General features: G+C 36.6%; 1 protein-coding gene across 1 annotated transcript; it reads left to right on the forward strand.

The window, feature by feature from the left end:
• Positions 1-1,947: 1,947 nt before the first annotated feature.
• LOC764654 (ribosomal protein S6 kinase 2 alpha-like) lies at positions 1,948-13,662 on the forward strand. The gene is made up of 6 exons (XM_030980179.1): positions 1,948-2,046; positions 2,589-2,737; positions 3,387-3,504; positions 10,505-10,704; positions 11,626-11,838; positions 12,730-13,662. The coding sequence occupies exons 1-6, from the start codon at positions 1,977-1,979 to the stop codon at positions 12,766-12,768; spliced, it is 789 nt and encodes a 262-aa protein (XP_030836039.1). The 5' UTR covers positions 1,948-1,976; the 3' UTR covers positions 12,769-13,662.
• The last annotated feature ends 6,965 nt before the right edge of the window (positions 13,663-20,627 follow it).

A 20,627-nucleotide genomic window follows, 5' to 3' on the forward strand; every position in this document is an offset into this window, starting at 1 on the left:
GGGCTCTTGACTCCTCCTCACTCCCCCCCCCCCCCCCCCCCGCCAAAAATAAATAAGGAGAGAGAGAAGGGAAAGGGAAAGGGAAAGAAAATATAAAAGGAAAGAAAGAAGAGGAAGAAGGAAAGAGGGAAACGGGGGAAGGGCGAAAGGCTCTTACCTCCCCCCCCCCCCCCCGCCAAAAAATAAATAAGAGAGAGAGAGAGAGAGAGAGAAGGGAAAGGGAAAGAAAGAAGAGGAATAAGAGGGAAACAGGGGAAGGGCGAAGGGCTCTTGCCTCCTCCCCCCCCCCCCCAAAAATAAATAAGAGAGAGAAGGGAAAGGGAAAGAAAATATAAAAGGAAAGAAAGAAGAGGAATAAGAAGGAAAGAGGGAAACGGGGGAAGGGCGAAGGGCTCTTGCCTCCTCCCTCCCCACCCCCCGCCAAAAAAATAAATAAGAGATAGAGAGAGAAGGGAAAGGGAAAGGGAAAGAGAAGATAAAAGGAAAGAAAGAAGAGGAAGAAGAAGAAGAAAAGAGGGAAACGGGGGCGAAGGGCTCTTGCATCCCCCCGCCCAAAAAATAAATAAGAGAGAGAGAGAGAGAAGGGAAAGGGAAAGAGAATAAAAAAGGAAAGGAAGAAGAATAAGAAGAAAAGAGGGGCTCTTGCCTCCTCCCCCCTCCCGCGCCAACAAATAAATAGGAGAGAGAGAGAGAGATAGAGAGAAGGGAAAGGGAAAGGGAATGAAAATATAAAAGGAAAGAAAGAAGAAGAAGACGGAAAGAGGGAAACGGGGGAAGGGCGAAAGGCTCTTACCTCCCCCTCCCCCCTCCCGCCATAAAGGGAAAGAGAAGGGAGAGGGAAAGAAAATATAAAAGGAAAGAAAGAAGAGGAAAAAGAATAAGAAAAGAGGGAAAGAAGGGCAAAGGGCTCTTGCCTCCTTTCTTTTCTTTCTTTTCCTTTCTTTCCTATTCTCCCTCTTTTTCGTTTTTCTCTTTCTTTCTTCTCTTTCCCTTTCCTTCTCTCTCTCTCTCTCTCATTTTATTTTTTGGCGGGGGCGGGGGACGAGGCAAAAGCCCTTTGCCCCCGTTTCCCTCTTTTCTTCTTCTTCCTCTTCTTTCTTTCCTTTTATCTTCTCTTTCCCTTTCCCTTTCCCTTCTCTCTCTCTCTCTGATTTATTTTTTGGCGGGGGGAGGGGGGGGCAAGAGTCCTTCGCCCTTCCCCCGTTTTCCTCTTTTCTTCTTCTTCCTCTTCTTTCTTTCCTTTTATCTTCTCTTTCCCTTTCCCTTTCCCTTCTCTCTCTCTCTCTCTGATTTATTTTTTGGCGGGGAGGGGGGGGGGGGGGAGTGAGGAGGAGGCAAGAGCCCTTCGCCCCCTCCCCCGTTTCCCTCTTTTCTTCTTATTATTCTTTCTTTCCTTTTATCTTCTCTTTCCCTTTCCCTTTTTTCCTTCTCTCTGTCTCCCCCAGCTAGGGCTGGTTTTGTTTACGAAGCGCCCGTCAGGAGAGTACACGATAGAGTACACGATAGAGTACACGATAAAATTGACGATATCGTGAACTTTATATCGTGAACTTTTCACGATAAAATTCACGATATCGTCAATTTCATCGTGAAAAGTTCACGATAAAGTTCACGATATCGTCAATTTCGTGAATTTCTTCGTGAAAAATATGCGATAAAATTGACGATATCGTGAATTTTATCGCATATTTTTCACGATTTAGTCTATTCGCGATGTCCCTTCAGGGCCACCATAATATGGGAACACCCTTTCCATTTCAGATTTGTCTTGTGCTTAATCTTTAAAAGAGACAAACTTGTATTCTTGGTGGCGATCTCACAAAGCTTTTTTTCTTCTTCAGATGTCAGATTGGTAATTCATTTCTAACTGCTGTTTTGTTTTTGTTTACCTTCCTCACTTGTTCATCTTTATTAGCTTGCAGTCTTTTATTTTAAATATCTTTTCTTTTGATCTTGTTTGCTTGTTTCTCTAGGCCATGGTGGGACATCATCCTTTTATCATCCAGATATACAAGTCATGGCAGAGCAAAATCAACTTACATATAGGTAAGCATTATTCAGATGCTTTGATGAAAACAAAACAAAACAAAATATATAGAGTTCCGTAATATTTTCAACTTTGATAGCACATGCAGGAAAACAAGTTTCTCCATGAAGCAAAGGAAACGTAATAGGACATTTTGTGCTTCACACACAGATAAGAGAGTGTTGTTAGGGGCCTTTTTTTTCTCTTCCTCACTTGCCATTTATTTAGAGGCAAAACTTTTTAATTTGGAAGTTTTTTTCTTCCAGTTGTGTTACTTTTGTTAACATAGTTTAAGAGTGAAACCATTAATAACAATAATAATAATAATTCCGCTTTTATATAGCGCTTAATACAAATGTCTCTAAGCGCTTTACAGATATACTATTACCCCGGTCATTGGATTCAATACTTGCCCACACACACTGTGTGCACAATCTCCACTCCCTGGGGAGCATTCTGTCTACTCTGTTTGCATATATTGTCTTACAGTCGTGGAGTTTGTTAACATAGTTTAAGAGTGAAAGCGTTAATGTCTATTCTGTGTGCATATGTTGTCTTCCAGTGATGGAGTTTGCAACCCATGGTGATCTCTACACACTATGGATCTTAGAAGGAGTCTTCACTGAGATGGCCGTCTGCATCTTCATTGCGGAACTCTCGATGGCGCTAGACTACCTTCAGAATGCTGGTGTCATATACAGAGACCTAAAGGTATCCCTCTTGGGTTCAACCCCTTGTAGCTATCTCACTTCCATTTCATGTCCATTGATAATGATAATACAGTCAAACCTGCTTTAGTGACCACCTGTCTACAAAGACCACCTGTCTACAAAGGCCACATTTGTTGTTTCCCTTAAATGGTTTCTCATTGAATCATGTACTAAAGGAACCTGTCTACAAAGGCCACTTTTTGTGTTTCCCTTGGGCGGTCGCTATAGACAGGTTTGACTGTAATAAACATGGTTTCTTGTATAGTACTCATGTCTCTTTATAGATTTCACACTCCAGGGGGGGGGGGGGAGTTTCACAAAGATCCTAAGTTCAACTTATCTCTAAGTTGGACTTAAAAATTATGGAAAGCCGTTAGCACCTACAAAAGTATTTTGTAAAAGTTATTTTAAAAGGCATAAAATGTCTCGGGACAACTTATATCACCCCCCCCCCAAAAAAAAAAGTACTTCTGTAAATATTGTCTAGCATTGTCTGACGTAAATTGTCAGTATGATGTTTTGCGTGGCATCACTGCATGCAGTGTAAAAACATTGGAGAGGAAAGCTAAAGTAGTTCTTACATCAAAAGAGCTGTGGTAAAAACAACAAAGTCAGTCTAACATATTTTCTTGTCTGTTTTGTTTGGTCAGATGGAGAACATTCTGCTGGACCAAGAGGGACACATCAAACTGACCGACTTTGGCCTTTCAAAATGGATGAAGAAAGGAAACCGGGCATCAACGATATGTGGCACATTACAGTACATGGGTAGGTACCTGGATTGTTTTGTAGGTATACCTAAATGTATTTTGTGAGTATCATACAGCAATTCTTCTCATCAGTGATACAAGGTAGCAGAGAGTGGTTTAGCTTTGGAAAAATGTGAAGGAAATATTTATTTTGTATTGATAAAAGTTTAAAAAAAGCTTGTGTAAGCAGAAAAGTCAAACAGTTACATCTATAAACATAGCATTTCTGATTCAAGTACTCGAAGGGGGCACTGAGGAGACCAATTTTATCCGCAGTGTGTAATGTGAACTTAAAAACATGTTATATTAGGTAATCATATGATGAATAACATGGCACACTTTAAAGTGTTATAAATATTGATGATGAAACAGATGGTGTTTGAATCAGAGTGTGTCACATGGTCATAGTACATGATTTTCACATGGGTGACAAAATTCAGAATTCTAAAGTTAGTGCTCCTGATGTGTGGAACTGTTCCTGACTTGTCTGCTTCAAGTTCTTCATTTTCAATGGTGGAGATAAAACATCAAACTCAAATCAACATCAAAATCATTCATAATCATTGGCCTTCTAGAAATGGTGTGATATAGAGTGGAAGATTCTATACGTGCAATGAGGTGCATGAAATGATTACCTTATTTGGGAGCTACATGTAGCTAGCTGTAAATTGGGCAAATTTCCTATGTTCTAGCCTGTGGCTAGTTATTCAAGCACATATACCAGGTTATTGAGCATAGGTGAGAGTGAAGATACAGAGATGGATGAAGGTGGGGAGAGAGAGAGAGAGAGAGAGAGAGAGAGAGAAAGAGAGAGGAAGGGAGGGGGAGGGGGCGGGGAGGGGGCGGGGAGGGAGGGAAGGAGTGGAGAGGGGGGGATATGGAGAAAGAGAATGAGCTGAAGAGTGACAGAGACATAAGGGATATTGAATAAAGGAAGAAAAAAATTAATGGAGGGAGATGGAGTAGTATGATTAGGAAGAGAGAGAGAGAGAAAAAAGGTTTTAGGAGAAAGTGGGGAGGGGGAGGGGGATGAGTATAAGATAAGATGTATGTGAGATGACTAGTTGTGAGAATCAAAGAGAAACAGAGAGAACAAAGAATGGAAGTATCAAGAAGATGGTGATAGAAACAGGAAATATACATGGAGACAGAAAGACAAACTAAACTTATCTTGCAAATTAAAAAGAAATGGAGGATATCATCTGCAGCGCAAGAAAAAAAAATGTAAAATAGTTTTTGACTTTCCTGCCATCCAGTCCTTTGGTGAGAAGAGATTCCCTTCATCCCCTCCTTAGCTCTTTAAAGACTCATGATGAATGTTAATACCCAAGAGGGAATACAGGTGTACAGGGTAACATGAAAATGACATAGCATTTTACAAGACATGGGTGGAGTAATGTTCAGGATATGTCAAATGACTGTGACATACCTTTGATTTGATGGATATTGTGAAATCATGACTTGTCGATTTACGATTCACTCAAGACCTCTTTCTGTACAGCTACCTTAAGATCTCTAATAGAGTATAGGTTAGTCGTGACATTCTGCATCATATACAAAGGATATAACTCAAAGGTTTAATCTTGTCCTTCTTGAATCTTCTTCTTGTAACACATCATATGGATCTATACAACATAAAATGCTATGGCAGTATTGAAAGGGTTAATCAATAATGACAAGAATATTTCCCAGGAAGTTGTTCATCCATCAAATTGATTCCTTACTGACAGAACATTTGTCCTTTGGTTTTCTTTCTTTGTTTGAAAGAGAGAGGTTTGGAAGTGAAAAAGCCCTCCAGCAGATAGATACATTTGTGACAAGGATCTTTGTGTAAAGTCAAGTAGAGGAAGAGTGAGGGGCTTGATGGGTTGAAAGGGAGTGGAGAAGATTGATGAAGAGAAGAAGAGTGCCAGGTAAAATATTACAATGCTTAGAAAGCTCATTATTAAGCGCTTTATAAATATTACTATCATAAGTATTATTAACAGAAAACAGAATGAGGTTGTCATAGAAGAAGTTAAGTCACACATTTCTGGTAGTGTCAGGAAGAAGATGAACAAGGAGAGATACAATCAGAAAGGGGAAAGATTGGAAAAATGACATCAAAGAGAAAAGAGTGGGAAAATAAGACATCGAAGAATGGAAAGAGAAAACAATATGAGATTAAGAAATGATTTTGTTGATGTAGTAAAGGTATTGATCATATTATTCAAAGTGATATAGGTATGCCAAGAAACACATTAGTGAATGAAGAAGAAGTATTACTTAGCAGCAGAGCAGTAGCAGCAGTAGTGGTATAGATGGGAGGTAGTGGTGGTAGTAGGAGATCTAGCAATAGCAATAAAAGCATGAGAAATAAACAGAAAAGTCCTGTCAAAAGATGAAAAAAGGGGCATCTTTAGAATGTTTTCTTTCCATCAAATCGTCTTCTCTTCCTGTCGAACTTCCTACCTTTTGAACGTCCTTGCCACTTGAGCTAGATACACCTTTTAGTAGCAGCTGCTATTACCTAGTCCATGTCTTAATGCTTCATATGTCCCCCTGGCAATCAGCTAATGTATTATACTACTTAAAGGCCTTAGGCCTGGTTTATCTTGTCTGTGGATGCTGGTGAGTGAGAGGGATGGAGGGAGAGAGAGAAAGAGGGAGGGAGGGAAGGGGAGGGGAGGGGAGAGAGGGAGGGAGGGAGGGAGGGAGGGAGGGAGGGAGGGAGGGAGGGAGGGAGGGAGGGAGGGAGGGAGGGAGGGAGGGAGAGAGAGAAAGAGGGAGGGAGGGAAGGGGAGGGGAGGGGAGAGAGGGAGGGAGGGAGGGAGGGAGGGAGGGAGGGAGGGAGGGAGGGAGGGAGGGAGGGAGGGAGGGAGGGAGGGAGGGAGGGGAGGGAGGGAGGGAGGGAGGGAGGGAGGGAGGGAGGGAGGGAGGGAAGGGAAGGGAAGGGGAGGGGAGGGGAGAGAGAGAGAGATAGAGAGAGAGTGCTCAGTGGTGTTATATCCTTCCATTGTAACAATGGCGAGCTTTTATTTTAATTTAAAGGTATTGTGTAACTAATCATTCTTCAAGTGAAAATGAAAATGTTTGTATTGTGGGAATTTCTTGTAGAAAACCCTGGATAATTTATTGGAAATTTTCTAGAATAAAAGAAATGTTATTGGTAGATTTCTGAATGGAATTAACCTTTCACTTAGAAATGTTGAATTATTACCTTTAATGTTCTGTCAAAATTTTCCCAGGTGCACTTGGATCAATATTTCACCATCAGACCATTATCTCTAAATCATGATGGAGTAGGGGCACCTATTTAATGGGTGATAGAAAAGACATTCTCTGACGCTCTGAATATTATTGAATTGATCAGGAGTCTCTGAAGTGACAGATATTTTCACTCAAAGGAGATGAATGTTTCCCTCAATGTTCTTTGACTATTTCCCCCGGTGTGCATTGATCATTATTTCAACGTCAGACCTTTATCTCTGATTCATGACAGAGTATGGAGCACTTTCTCATTCTTTGTAATGGATGATAGAGAAGAGATTGTCTGTCTGTCTGCCCAGAGATTCTACATATCATTCAGCTATTCAGGAATGTTGTATGTTACATGGAGAGGAAATCCAGCTGTGTTAGCTTGCTGCTTTGAAAGAGAGCAGAATAATCAGAGAAACAGATTGGTGGAGTTTAACAAAAAAAATGATACATGTAAGCAACCAGAAAATGATGAATTATTGAAATTTTAGATCAGCTTTAACATACATGTGATACATACCCATTATACAGATGATACACTCCAATTTCTTGTAATGACCAATGCTAGAACGATACCTATACATTGTATGAACACAGTACTATTGGTAACCCCTTGATACATGATAGGTGATGCAATCCAATTATCACTGCATGATTCATGTTGAGATGATGACTGTGGTCTGTGTGTGCAGGTGAGGTGATTCATTTCTCGTCATGTCTTTTTAAAGGAAATCTTCAGCTCTGGTAAATGAAACTATTCTGAGAGATATTGAAGAAGTTATTTTTTACTTGATGTGTTGATCATGAATTGGATTGTTTATTTGTAGGTACTTTTGAGATCTTCTGATTAAACTTGTCATAAAAAATATTTTTACAAATCATTCTCATTTCGTTCATGTACTCAATTGTTTTTAAAATGTATTTCTTACTTCTGGTAAATGAAAATATTCCAGAGAAGAAATCTAAGAAATTAATCTCAATTGTTAAACATTTATTTGACCTTTAAATAGTCTAACGAGACAAATTCCAAAACTTGCAGAAAAGACGCACACTGAAAAGTGGAAAAAATATGACCAGGCAAACAAATGTTTGAATTAATGTTGATCTTTGCTTGGTATAATAACATTCATGTGATCTGATCAATGCAGATACTTGGAAATTGTCATCAGCAAATTGATTATTGATTGCAAACCCAAATAAATGACTGAACTTGTGAGAGAGGAGCAACATATTGTTGAATTCATTATGTTGTGTGTCCCACCAGATTCATTAGCTAATGCATTTGACCTGGATAGTACAGTTGTAAATATTCACCAAAGGGAACAATATTTGCAGATCTCTCTAAATTTCATTTATTCACTCAGAGTCTAGTGTCCTTAATGTCCTCTCTCTCTCTCTCTCTGTCTGTCTCTCTCTCTCTCTCTCTCTCTCTGTCTGTCTGTCTGTCTCTCTCTCTCTCTCTTTATCTGTCTGTCTGACTCTCTCTCCCTCTCTCTCTCTCTCTCTCTGTCTCTGATCTATAGTTTTGTCAGTCTCATCTCCCTAATCTCAGTGCTCTTTCCCTCTTTCTTCCATTCGCTTCTATTTCAGCCTTTCTCTACTATTATTCATCTAAGGTTACAATATTTTACATTGCATTTTGACCTAAAAGCAAAATCTCTTTATACAGACATGGTGCTGGTATTCAAATGCTGTACATTATATTTGCAGCTAAAATGCAAAGTCTGTTCTTCTAGAACTCAATATTAATCTTACAATTTCTTACATTCCAAGCTATGATTTTCAAAATTGATATGTGATGCAAAGCTTTTAGAATCATTCTTTAAAGGTGCTATTTATTATTGTAAAATGATTGAGAAATTGGTTGAATTGTTTTGAAATCATTTTATCATGAAATACAAGAAAATAAAACAGACAACTTTAAGAATATGATCAATATTTTAGTGAATGGGAAATTAATAATTATTAATTATCAAAAAGTTTAGAAATACTTTCCAAGGAATTTCATACCTTTGTCACTTCCCATAATCTTAGTCCAATCGCTTGACTTTTTAATCATGTATTTTCAAAATTAATTTAGATAGTACCTTTAAAAAAATTATGAGTTGGTGCGAGATATTCAGATGCATAAATCCACACATTACCTTTAAACTTTAAAATCACAATCACTCTGTACCCGAGGGGAGGGTTTAATGTTACCCTTCATCTTGGTGGGAAACATTCTTGCTGTTAAGTGAGCATGCATTCCCATTAATATGTAATATCTCTGCAGGCCAAGAGTAACATGAGCGTCAGGGCTCACTCACACTAGTCCTTATTCTCACTCCTTTTGTCAGCCTCAAAAGGAGCATTCACACAAACTTCATTCCTAATTTGACGAAAATCTTCCAAGTTTGTGTTTTCTTTTTATATTAACAGAGAGCCCTGAACCTTGATTGCATTTAAATGGAAATACATCTCACATGATGGGGTCATGACAATTTCCTTGCCCCCCTCCCGTCCCCCCCCCCCCCCCCCATGTTTGACTGATGTATGAATGATTGTCACATTTAGTGAGAACCTTGAGTTGTCTTGCTTAGTTACATACCGGTACTCTTTTAACTCATAACATACTAAGCCTGGGATGACTTGAGCTGGGGTCTATGGAAGATGTGTGTTTTTCCAAAATCTAATTGGATTTAATGGGTTACAAGTAATGTAATATCTCTCCAGGCTAAGATATACTCTCATGAAAGTAATATTTACATTGGATATGATGATTTCATCACTCTTTCCCCTAGATCTTTAAAAAAAAATGTTCCAGAGCTCTTTTGATGTTATCCACCGCAAAATTGTTTGTTGTTCCATCGTACTCACTTCTTTTTTCTTCTTCATTGTCTTTAATTGAATAATAAGGAGCATTTTCAAAGCATACACATACTTCTTCTAATGTACACTCAACTGTTATTGCCAGTTGTTATTTGGATTTTACGTATCTAGCAAGTATAATTCTATGTGGTTGATGGCCTTTTGCATTTCCAGCAGGCGCTTGGGTGTCAGTGTGGGGTTTGAACCCTTGCCAGGTGCTATATCAAGCGGTTGCTGTGATCATACCATGGTGTACTGTTTCCCAGTGTTGATTAAAAGAGCTCCATGTCTTGGCTGCTTGCCTGTTCATGGTAATAATAGTTTCAAAGCCCTTGGGAAACCTGAAACCCTAGAATGTTGCGAACGTGTGACCAAATAGTGGCGTTAGATTTCAAAGAACGGCTTCATGTAAGAAAGGAAAAGGGTTTAATGCAAAGCTATAGACCAAAGAGATTAGATGAGTTATTATTGTCTCTAATACTCCAATTTAATCTAATAAACACAATAAAGAACATTGTCATTGAAACTTGAAATTTTGATTCCTAAATTATTTACATTCAATTAGGAATGTGTATTTTATGGTTGTGGAGTTTGAAAATTGTTTTTCATGCCACGAGTGCCCTCTTTTTTTTTTTTTTTTTGTTAGGACAAAGAAGGGTTGAGACATGTCCTTAAACCTTTTTCCAAAGACAAGCTGCAATCAAATAATCAGTAAGAAAAAAAAAAATTTCCGCGTTAAATTATCTTTTTATATTCTTGTATTTTTTTATGGTAAGCTTCAGAAATCAGAATTGAGGATAGAGAGAGACTAAGTACAGGAGCATGTGTAGAATGGTATTACTGTCAAGTTATTGTATGATCATACTTCAAACTCTTACATTTCTTTTCACCAATACGCATATTTATCTTCATTTATTTTTGTATCTTTTCTCCAGCTCCAGAAATCCTAAACGAGGAGAACTACACACATGCTGTTGACTGGTGGTCGTTAGGTATCATCATGTACACACTCCTGACTGGCGGTTACCCTATAGATGGCGCTAAAACACATTTTACTATGTATAGTAGAGTTCTTGCCAAGAAATACGTTCTACCTTCTAGTATAAGCAGTGAGGCTTGTGATGCTCTGGATAGGGTGAGTCAGATTTCTCTTGATTAGATCCTGAGTCTTATTCCCCATCACCTCTTCATTTGTTTACCTTTCTCTTCCCTTTCCCCCATATCTCTTTTCCCCCTTTATTTTTATTTCTTCCCCCCCCCCCCCCTTATTTTTATTTTGTTTCCCCCCTTTATTTTGTTTCTTCCTTTTCCCCCTTTATTTTTCTTTTCTTTTCCCCCTTTATTTGTATTTGTATTTTCTTTCCTAGTGCTCTAATAATTTCATCTGTGCCCCCCCCCCCTTGTTTCCCTTTCTTTTACCTTCTCTCTCCCTCAATTCTGCTCAGGGGAACATGTTCTTTTAGATTGTAAGATGTGTTAGCCTAAACTGAACACTCCTGCAGACAAGATGTAATGTCCTTTAGCAAGACATTAATCTACATTTGCCACTCTCCACCCAGATGTAACTGGGTACCTGATAGGATGTGAGCACCACATTTGGTAGACCTTGTGTAGTTGGTATGAGCACTAAACAAATATCCAATATTATTACTGGGGGGTGTTTCACAAAGATCCTAAGTCAAACTTAACTCTAAGTTGGACTTAAAAGTTATGGAGAGCCATTTGTCGGCTTAAAATATAATATATTCAAAAGCAAAAATTCATGTATTTTAGACTTTTCATAAATTCCACGTCAAGAACATGAAATCTCCTTGATAATAGAAAATATGAATGATGTGAATCAACGTTTTATGCCTTTTAAAGTAACTCTTGCAAAATATTTTCAAAGATGCTGATGGCTTTCCATAATTGTTAAATCCAACTTAGAGTTAAGTTTGACTTAGGATCTTTTTGAAACACCCCCTGGTGTGGTTGATATGAGCACTAAACAAATAACCAATATTATTACTGATATTATTATTATCACCTTGCTCTTCCTTTGTGTTCCTGTCTACAGTTACTCAGGAAAGACCCCAATGACAGACTGCAATCCTTAGGGGAGATCGTCCATCTAGATTTCATCAAGAACATCTCATTGGAGCAGTTGGTACGACGGGAGATCACCCCCAAAGACTACCTGAAGAGAAGGTTACCCAGGACTTTAGCTAGGAAGTCAACCAACAAGAAGGGCAGGGAGTTTCTCTATGATAAGATACCATGTGACTTTACTGTGAGTATCTTCAAGAGTTCTATGAATTTTTGTCAAATCAAAGAAAAGTTTGTAGTTAGCAGAATTTTCAATTAACCCTAAATATCCCCAGATTTTTTAAATATTTTGAGGTCAACTTCAGAATAATTACTCCGAAATGAGTAAAGAAGTATGGCCCCTAATCAATGATTGCAGTGAGATATTTATGTGAGGGTCATCATTTTAGCTCTTAGGCAATTCATTTTAGTTGGCTTTGTTATGAATCTCTTATCTGTTATTAAAGGCATCGTATAATAATGTTAAATCAGAGATGCACGGCCCTACGTGTTATCAGTGTCTGTGATATGGTGTAATATTGAAGCCCTAAATAAATTGCGCTTCAAAATGATCATGAAGTGCCTCTTGACCGGTTGAGTGTGCGGTTTTACCATACTCGTTTTCCCCAATAGACTAGTGTTATGACAACGCAAAATTTGATTTCGATTTACAATCATAAATATTTTAATAATCAGACAGGCGATCGGCTTGTAAAAGTCATGGGATTCCTGACTGACCTAAAGGTTTATAATTATGATTGCAGCATGAGCTGAATCCAGGATTTTGTTTCAGCATCTGAGGCAATGTTCCGAGTCACTTTAGTTATCAATGTTGTGTACTCTCTCTCTACTTCTTTTGGACTTACACCAGTAAGGCTCATTCAGATATGAGCTCTGGAAAACCATTGTAAAAAATACATGTGTAATTGGATGGCAACTGCGTGCATTAACAGACCTACGTGTGTTTTTTAAGATATAGGAATGTGAAGCATACTACACCCATGTCATTATAAATAAAAATGCTTTGGCAGTTTACCATCTCAGACCTGAAAAGCGTAGCTAAAATTATTCACTGTTTGCTTTTGTACTTCTACAGGTTGACAATTTTGAGTGGACTCGAGTAACCCAGTTATAGTACCAAAGAAACTTGAGACAGACTGGTGATCTCATCAAGAGCAGCTGCCATGAAATGAAACCTTCTTAAAGGGACACATCAGAAGAAGTACCTTGATAAAAAGAACAGTATTCTGACTGACAGGATGGAAGAGGAATCCATCTTGGAAGTCTACCGATGATGTCTGAGTTTTGTTTCGTCAAAGGCGGAGGTGATCGATGTACGATCGTTACTGAACGATCAGGATGACTGGTTAGAGTGATATCGCATGCAGGGTTGTCGTTGATGTCCACAGCGATAGCATGGGCATATTCATTATTCAGGAAAGCATGCGAAGCAGCTGCCTGATCATGTTGAGAAGGATCATTGTTGCCTTAAAAGTGACTGAAAGACATTGAGATGGCAAGTACGTACATGTACCTTCATTACAAAGGGATGTAGCATCGGTATCAACGGAAGAGCATACCGAAGAATCCTACAGATCTTACAGAGAAAAGATAAGAGAGTGGAAAGAAATACCTATGTAGATTGCTAGTAGGAAGCCATTGCAAGGTGATGCGCATTACATCATTGGTGGAAGGCAATGAAGAATCGCACGCAGCACACAGAGGAATTACTGAGCTATCACTAGCCTTGGTATGGTAATGAATCAATATCTCTTTCATTATGAAAGTGATCCTCTTGCCCTTGCTATTATGATAGGGGATGTTGCTGATGCCATGACTCATACGACCATTATTGTCAGTATTGGTATTAATGAATGCATGGTTGAAATCACCCAATCGTGATTAAGAGTTGTGCTTTCCATGATAATCAATCTCCAATGTACTGTTATTATAAACATGGCTCTAATTAATATCTTGCAAGTCACTATGAAGTCATTTTGTTGGTTTGAATATCATTATAAAAAAGAATATCATTATAAAAAAGAATATCATTATAAAAAAGAATAGAATATAAACTGTTTTTCTATGTAAAATGTGGAATAAATAAAACTTTAAAATCTTCAAACTTCATTATCACGACTTTATCATCATCTTCATCATCATCATCATCATCATCGTCGTCGTCGTCGTCGTTGTCGGCGTCATTAAATTATCATCATCATTGTCATTAATATCATCATCAGGATTGTTAGACTTGTCAATATCAGCAACAAAAATCAATTTGATAAATATCTGTTATGACCAAAAATATCTTCCTTATCATTAATCACAATGTTCTTCATGTCATTACATATCGGTAGCCTTTACATATATGAGTGTAATGCATTATTTCATCGCCATTCACATTATCACTGTTGTACTCAGCAGGAGAGCACTGTTTGGTATGAATGATATCTTTATAGGAATCTATCCAAGATTGATGTACCTCTACTCCAACAAACACATCATTGAAAATATTAAATGTTAATATATGGATGCCCACAGCTCAATGTGTAGCATTCTTCCCCCCTGTGATTTGTTCTTAGTAAAGCCTCTCTTGAAAATATTCAATTTTGAATGATAGGAAGTATTTGTTTTATACCATCTTTTTAACGAAGAGTTTATATTGCCAAGATCAATATTGATTTTTTGACTAGCCTGTTAAATGCAATTTGGTTTTGGTATTTTCCACAGACTCAAGCCTGAGCTATCCTGGACTTCATATTTAATTGAATGATTTGTGGGAATGCATGGATGTATAGAGTCACTACAGCTTTTGTTATGGTGCTGTAATCTACATTCTGTAAGCGATTGGAGCAATTGGGTGGACTGGAAGATATTTGTATAGGTGCATTTCACCAATCTGAATAGAGGCATAGAGATATTTTACAGCAGGATGTATAACCTTGAATTTTTAATTTGCAAAGTCAAGTAGAAAGACTATGTTTGAAAGATTCTTGCTCTTATGATAATACCAGATGAATTTCCTTAAATATCTTTTGAAATTAATTTCTCACCATGAGCTTTATCAATACATTGTGCTAATTTGCCAAATATTTTGTTACTCATGTACATGGTATCTTAACACAGTAGCCAAAATATTGCTAAAACATTTAATTTATTGTTTTGTATTTTTGCTTGTATTAGAATACCTCTTTTTTTACCTCCTGATTTATTGACCAATTACATTTTATGCTCTCACTTCTATATTTTTTGTATTGTTTTCTTATGTGGTGTTAATTCTATGTTTCGGCTGCTCATCATCTACCAATCAAGTAAGAAGAATGAATATACACTGTAGATGTGTAGCTATTGCCCTTTTTTAATTATTTTATTTTGCAAGGCACATAAATTATGCGATCAATTATGAAAGAGTTGTGGGATTATCTCAAAGAGATTTGAGAGAGAGAGGAATTCGCCCATCTAGATTGATTTATTAATTTGCATAAATCTCTATTTATGAGTACATGCATGCACTAGATGTTAGCCTCTTTAGACAGCTCTGTTTCTGTGCCTTCATACATTGTCTCTTGGATTGATAAATGTATAAAGTGTCTTGTTTTGTGACGTATGCTGTACATAATATATCATTGCAGCTTACCACTTGAAATACGTTATGGAAAGGGGGTGTCAAACTTTGAAAACAATTTGTGTGATGGGCCAACAGGGCTAAGAAGTCTACACTTGAAGGCAGTAATGTTGACAATCCCCCTCCTTTTATTGACATCCCCAATTGACAAACCTTTTAGTGTACTTCTTTGACCTTTAAACTGCGCCATCTTCATGCAAGAATCTTCGAGAAAAACTACATATAAAGTTTGATTTGAATAAAATAGAAATTTACCAGTATTCAGTCATTTTAGAATACAAAATTGAAGAACTTAGATGTGCTTGTATTTTCCCAAAGAAGTATCTGTGTCTTATTTGTAAACTGTAAAACATTTTTAATCAGTTTTTAAGCCTTGATATACGTGTAGACGTATCTCTCACAAATACAGACATCTATATATTTTCTTGTAAATGACACTTTTAGGTGTAAGTGACCTTTGCCTGATAGAGTTTTGTATAAGTGTATATCTTTTTTCCTTTTGATTCATAGGAAATAGGCAATAAACTTGGAAGTGTATACCGGTAGTCGAATACATTGTTTGTAGTATTAAAGTAGTTTTAATTTTGTAGTAATTCAAGTAATCATTTTTGAAGATGTCATTTTCATACTGTAGTGTAGTCACTTAAGAGCAATCAGAGGCATAAGTTGCTATCGCATAATATTTATTTTCATATATTTATATTTTATCAAAATTCCTTTCCCCTTTTTCTCTTTCTCTCTTGGATGCATTCTATTGTATGTGTAGCGATGGTGCCTCACTTTTGTTGTTGAATTGATTTATTGAATCATGTCGAGAAAAAGCCTTTCATAAAGTCACAACTACATGTATTTCTGTGATTTTAGATAGTGTACAGATTTGTTAAGACAAAACATGTGCAGTAGTGATAGGGCTAATACCCTATCTATGTGTGCGGCATTTTGTTGTATAACACACAGTTGACAATTTTAGAAGATAAATACGTTTTTTTCTTCTTCTTTATAAACCAGATACCGGTATTTTCTCAATGTGTGCTAGACATCTTTTGGCAAAAGGAACATTTGTCCCGTATGCTCATTACCACTCGTAAATTGCCAGAATTTTGTTTCTTGTTTTGTTTTGTGTAATTTCTGGAAAAACCTATTCAAAATTTTCCATTGACATTTGACACTTTGTTTGGAGTCAGAAGGCATCAACTGCTATCATTGTACAAGTATTAATGCCATTCTGGCTTCAAGCAGATGAGTTGCTGTCTAGTCTACTCCAGTACAACTTTCTTTGATACAGTCAAACCTGTCTATAGTGACCACCAAAGGGAAACACCCAAAATGTTTTAATGATATACCATTTTCAAGGGAAACAAAAAAAAATTGGTCTTTGTAGACAGGTGGTCACTAAAGCAGGTTTGACTGTATCATGTTGTCTGTATGGTAATTTATATTTTGATTATCATCACATCCTCTGTTGTCAGATTTGTGACTTCAAGTAGTTTTGAGCAGTGGAGTCTCAATTGATGCATTATTTCATTATATATTGCTCATTTTTATTATATTGTAAAATGATGTGTTACAAATAAGTGCAATATTTTCTGGATAGAATGAAAAGGTTAAGAATTTGTTCATGAGTAAATCGTTTTTTGTAGAATAGAAATATCTATTTATAGAAGCTGTAATGTTATTATTTGCTTTCTGGTGCTATGTATTACTCTGAGGATGTCTAAATATGACTTATGAAATCTGAAGAATAGTCAAGAAAAGTAATCAAATTCATTTATAGGTGACTTTACGATCTCTTGTGTATCTTAAAAAGGTTATCTTAAATTCTTTTTGCAAATGAAACATCAAATTGCTTTTTAAGAGAACTTTCGAAAAATTTGTTCTGTATTATTGATCAAGTATCATTTTTGCCAGCAAAAGGAAATTGTATAAAAAAAAACACACAGCAAAGGTCCAACACAGTTTGAGATGCGGGATTACATTATCTTTTCATGGCCCAATCTACCAAATTTCTTAAAGTTCATTTGGCAGATTCATGCAGCATTTATTTGTATTTTTAAAGTTCTAGAGTCATTGTTATAGACGTGGATAGATTACCAATTTGACATTCAACTTTTGTTCTGAGTGTCACTTCCACAGTAAAGTATCCATTGATCGTTTTCCCTGGTATTTTATGAGAACATGATTTTGCGTATGTGATTTTTACTCAATTGTGAACAAGATAATCATCATGACCTATTATGAATAAGGTAAATCTATCAACTCAGAAACATAACAGTAAACAGTGATAGTTCTAGTGTTGACCTCTCATCGACAGGTTGTGAAAGTTTTGGGTTTTACTCTGCTGCAAAAATTGTTATTTATGAGCAATTATATTCCCTGAAGATATATTCTCTGGTTTATGTATTTTGCTGCAACATTACTCAACTGCATTCATGTAAGTTATCTTATACTCCTATTTATACTTTGTTTGGGAAAGTAGCAATTATTGAGTAATATTTTGTATTCGCCCTTATTAAACATCAAACTGAGTCTGCAAAACCTTCAAATTTCACAGCGTTTGACTTTCATATAAAAAACGCAACCACTTTTAAAAATGCAGACTTGACTGAGTTTCCGGTATGCAGCCTCAACAAAAGTGCTAATGTGATGTCAAAACCAATTTATTTCTTAGTGACATTTCAGTCTTTTTTTATTGGTACCTTTTGATTAGCATTTCATGTCAGAGTTGATTTTGTAAGAGATTCTTTTATTTCTCTATGGAGAGTAGTGTCACTGGCATTGCATTGCTGATAGTAATACTTTTATAAGCTTTGTGCTATGGTTTGAGTTTGATGCAGACAATTTTACGTTTCCTTTTAACGAAGGCAAGTTTGTGTTCCTTTTGCAAACTCTGACGAGTTGCTTTGAATTGTATCGCATTATTTCAGTTGTCTCTAACACATTCATAAAATGTTTTTATTATGCCTATTTTTTATACTTCAAATGCAAATACCAGTTTGTTCATAAATGTACTTAAATCATTGATACTTTGGCTTCTTTTTGTTACCCTTAAAGGTAAAGACCAGTTCTGGTCATGCGATTGCATTGTGAAAGAAACGTTGTGGAATCGATCAGAAAAGGTTGATCATCTAGCATCTAGCATCTGCAAGGTTCTGGAATCATCAAAATGATAAGAAATTTGGCCCATTCTTCATAAAGTTACAAGCACTATACACAGAAAGATGTATATGGGACTACCCTATATCTCTCACAGACCATGAGAGAAACAAATTTACCAAATATATGAATTAGTAGGCGGTTTCCCGGCAAATTTTTTATCATCATGTATTAGTCAAAACATATTCTTTCACATGATTGGTAATGAGAGCTTCCATTTCATTTTTTGAAATTGGGGCGTTTCCAATACTGGTCTTTACCTTTAAGGTTTGTTCAGACATGACTCCTCAAAACCTTGGCGTTATGTTATGACGATGTAAAGTGTACTACGCTTCTCATGAGACAGAGCTCAATACATACGTGCAAGTCTTTTGTTGTGCACCGTTGCTGTTCATAAACAAATTTTTAAATCTGAACAAGCCTTCATTATGCAAAGTCTAAATAATTGTGTTGGAATTTATAAAAGATGATGTTGACTACAGCCCTACATGTATGTTCACCCCAAAATGACATGCAAAATTAGTGACCTTTGACCTTGAAGCAGGGGTGAGGACATGAAAGAGTTACAAAGTAAACAAATCTGATGATAGTATGTTGCCAGACATTTAATTGTATTGCTTGGGTGACAGTGCAGATTTAAAATGTTTAATAGGCCATAGTCCAAAAGAACTTTAACAAACTATTTGCTAGACGGATATAGATATGTAACGTATAAAGCTCTTCCATATACCAAAGGTATTCACTAGAATTCTGGACAGTTAAAAAAAGGTTTGTGTTAGCTCCATTTAAGATGGATTTGTTGGGGCTAAGAATTAGTCTTAATTTTTGTTAACAGCAACTCAATATGGTGTGCAGAAAAGTGATTGTCCTCTTCTCCACATTTGATTTTAGAACAAGTGCAGCAATTGTGTTGTCGAAATGTGGGTGTAATAAAAAGAAGATTGTTAGGAATTGCACACCCCTATTTTACGATTCTTTCATCTTGATTGACTATAGAAATAGGAATTGATTTATTATGATGCATTCAGATTTCTGCAGATGTTTTTATTCTTGCACAGAGCCTTGAGGGCCTAATCATGTTATAATTTTGTGCATTTTTAAATGAATGTGAACTATTTTTCATGAATCTTGATATGTGTAATTGTACAAAGATGATTATTGTCACAACTTTTCTAAAAATAAATGAATTCAATTTTGCAAGATTTGTGTTTTAGTGTTTGTTGTTTTAAGATATTTTAAAGTGATTTCTTTTTTTGGAATGAATACTGAAGGCAGTAGGAAAGATAGAAATACATAGTTTTTTTTCCAAATGCACGCTAACTGTTTAATGGAAGGACTGAATGAATGAAGGTGAGAGATAGCAAAGAAGTACCGGTAGAGCAGTACAAGTTGAGAGAGCTTAAATATGACACATGGCAGGATGGTTAAATATTGATACAATGGAAGAAACAAACGATACTAAAAGTTAAGGTTTATAAATGCAATAAGGATACAACTTAAAGAGAAGAAATAAAATTGATGGTGAGAGAAAGTATGTTTAAGCAACAAGAGGACATCTTATAAACTATATCAATTTATTTTCACACCTTGTTTCATGCTGCACCAATTTGACTGAGAACTCATGTACACAAAGCCAAGTAACATTCATTCCTGGTTACATCCCCGTCAGATTCTTGTTTTTTTTTTTTTTCACTCACATTTTCATGGCAACAGATCCTTATCGTAGTACAACCATGTTCTGAGCCCATGTAGTCGGACATGGGGTGATTAAGCATTTGTAATTGCTGGATAAATATCAGTAATATTGAATCCGCTCCTCATTTGAAAAACATGAAATATGGATGAAAAATCAGAAATTAATTTTACTTGGCCTGAAGACAGAATACCACTCACACTCAAGGCACTTTCATTTATTACTCATACTAACAAATGCTTCGCCAACACACTGTTCATGTAGGTAGGCCCGGTACACATTGCTAAAACAAGCCAACACCTATTTTATTCAATCATCTCCCTTTCGGTTTAATACAATTTGGAGTAGACCATTAAAGATTATTATTATTATAACTAAAAGACCAATTACATGTAGTACATGAATTAAAGCAAAAACAAAGAGTCTAATTCTAAAGATTTTGTTTGAAACGTACCAACTTCCTTTTCTTCCAGAAAAGAAGAACAAATCTTGAAGTTTAGGTTCATTGAAACTCAAATAG

The sequence above is a fragment of the Strongylocentrotus purpuratus genome, unplaced genomic scaffold (assembly GCF_000002235.5).
Source record: "Strongylocentrotus purpuratus isolate Spur 01 unplaced genomic scaffold, Spur_5.0 spur5_contig_818, whole genome shotgun sequence".
Classification (NCBI taxonomy): Eukaryota; Metazoa; Echinodermata; class Echinoidea; order Camarodonta; family Strongylocentrotidae; genus Strongylocentrotus; species Strongylocentrotus purpuratus.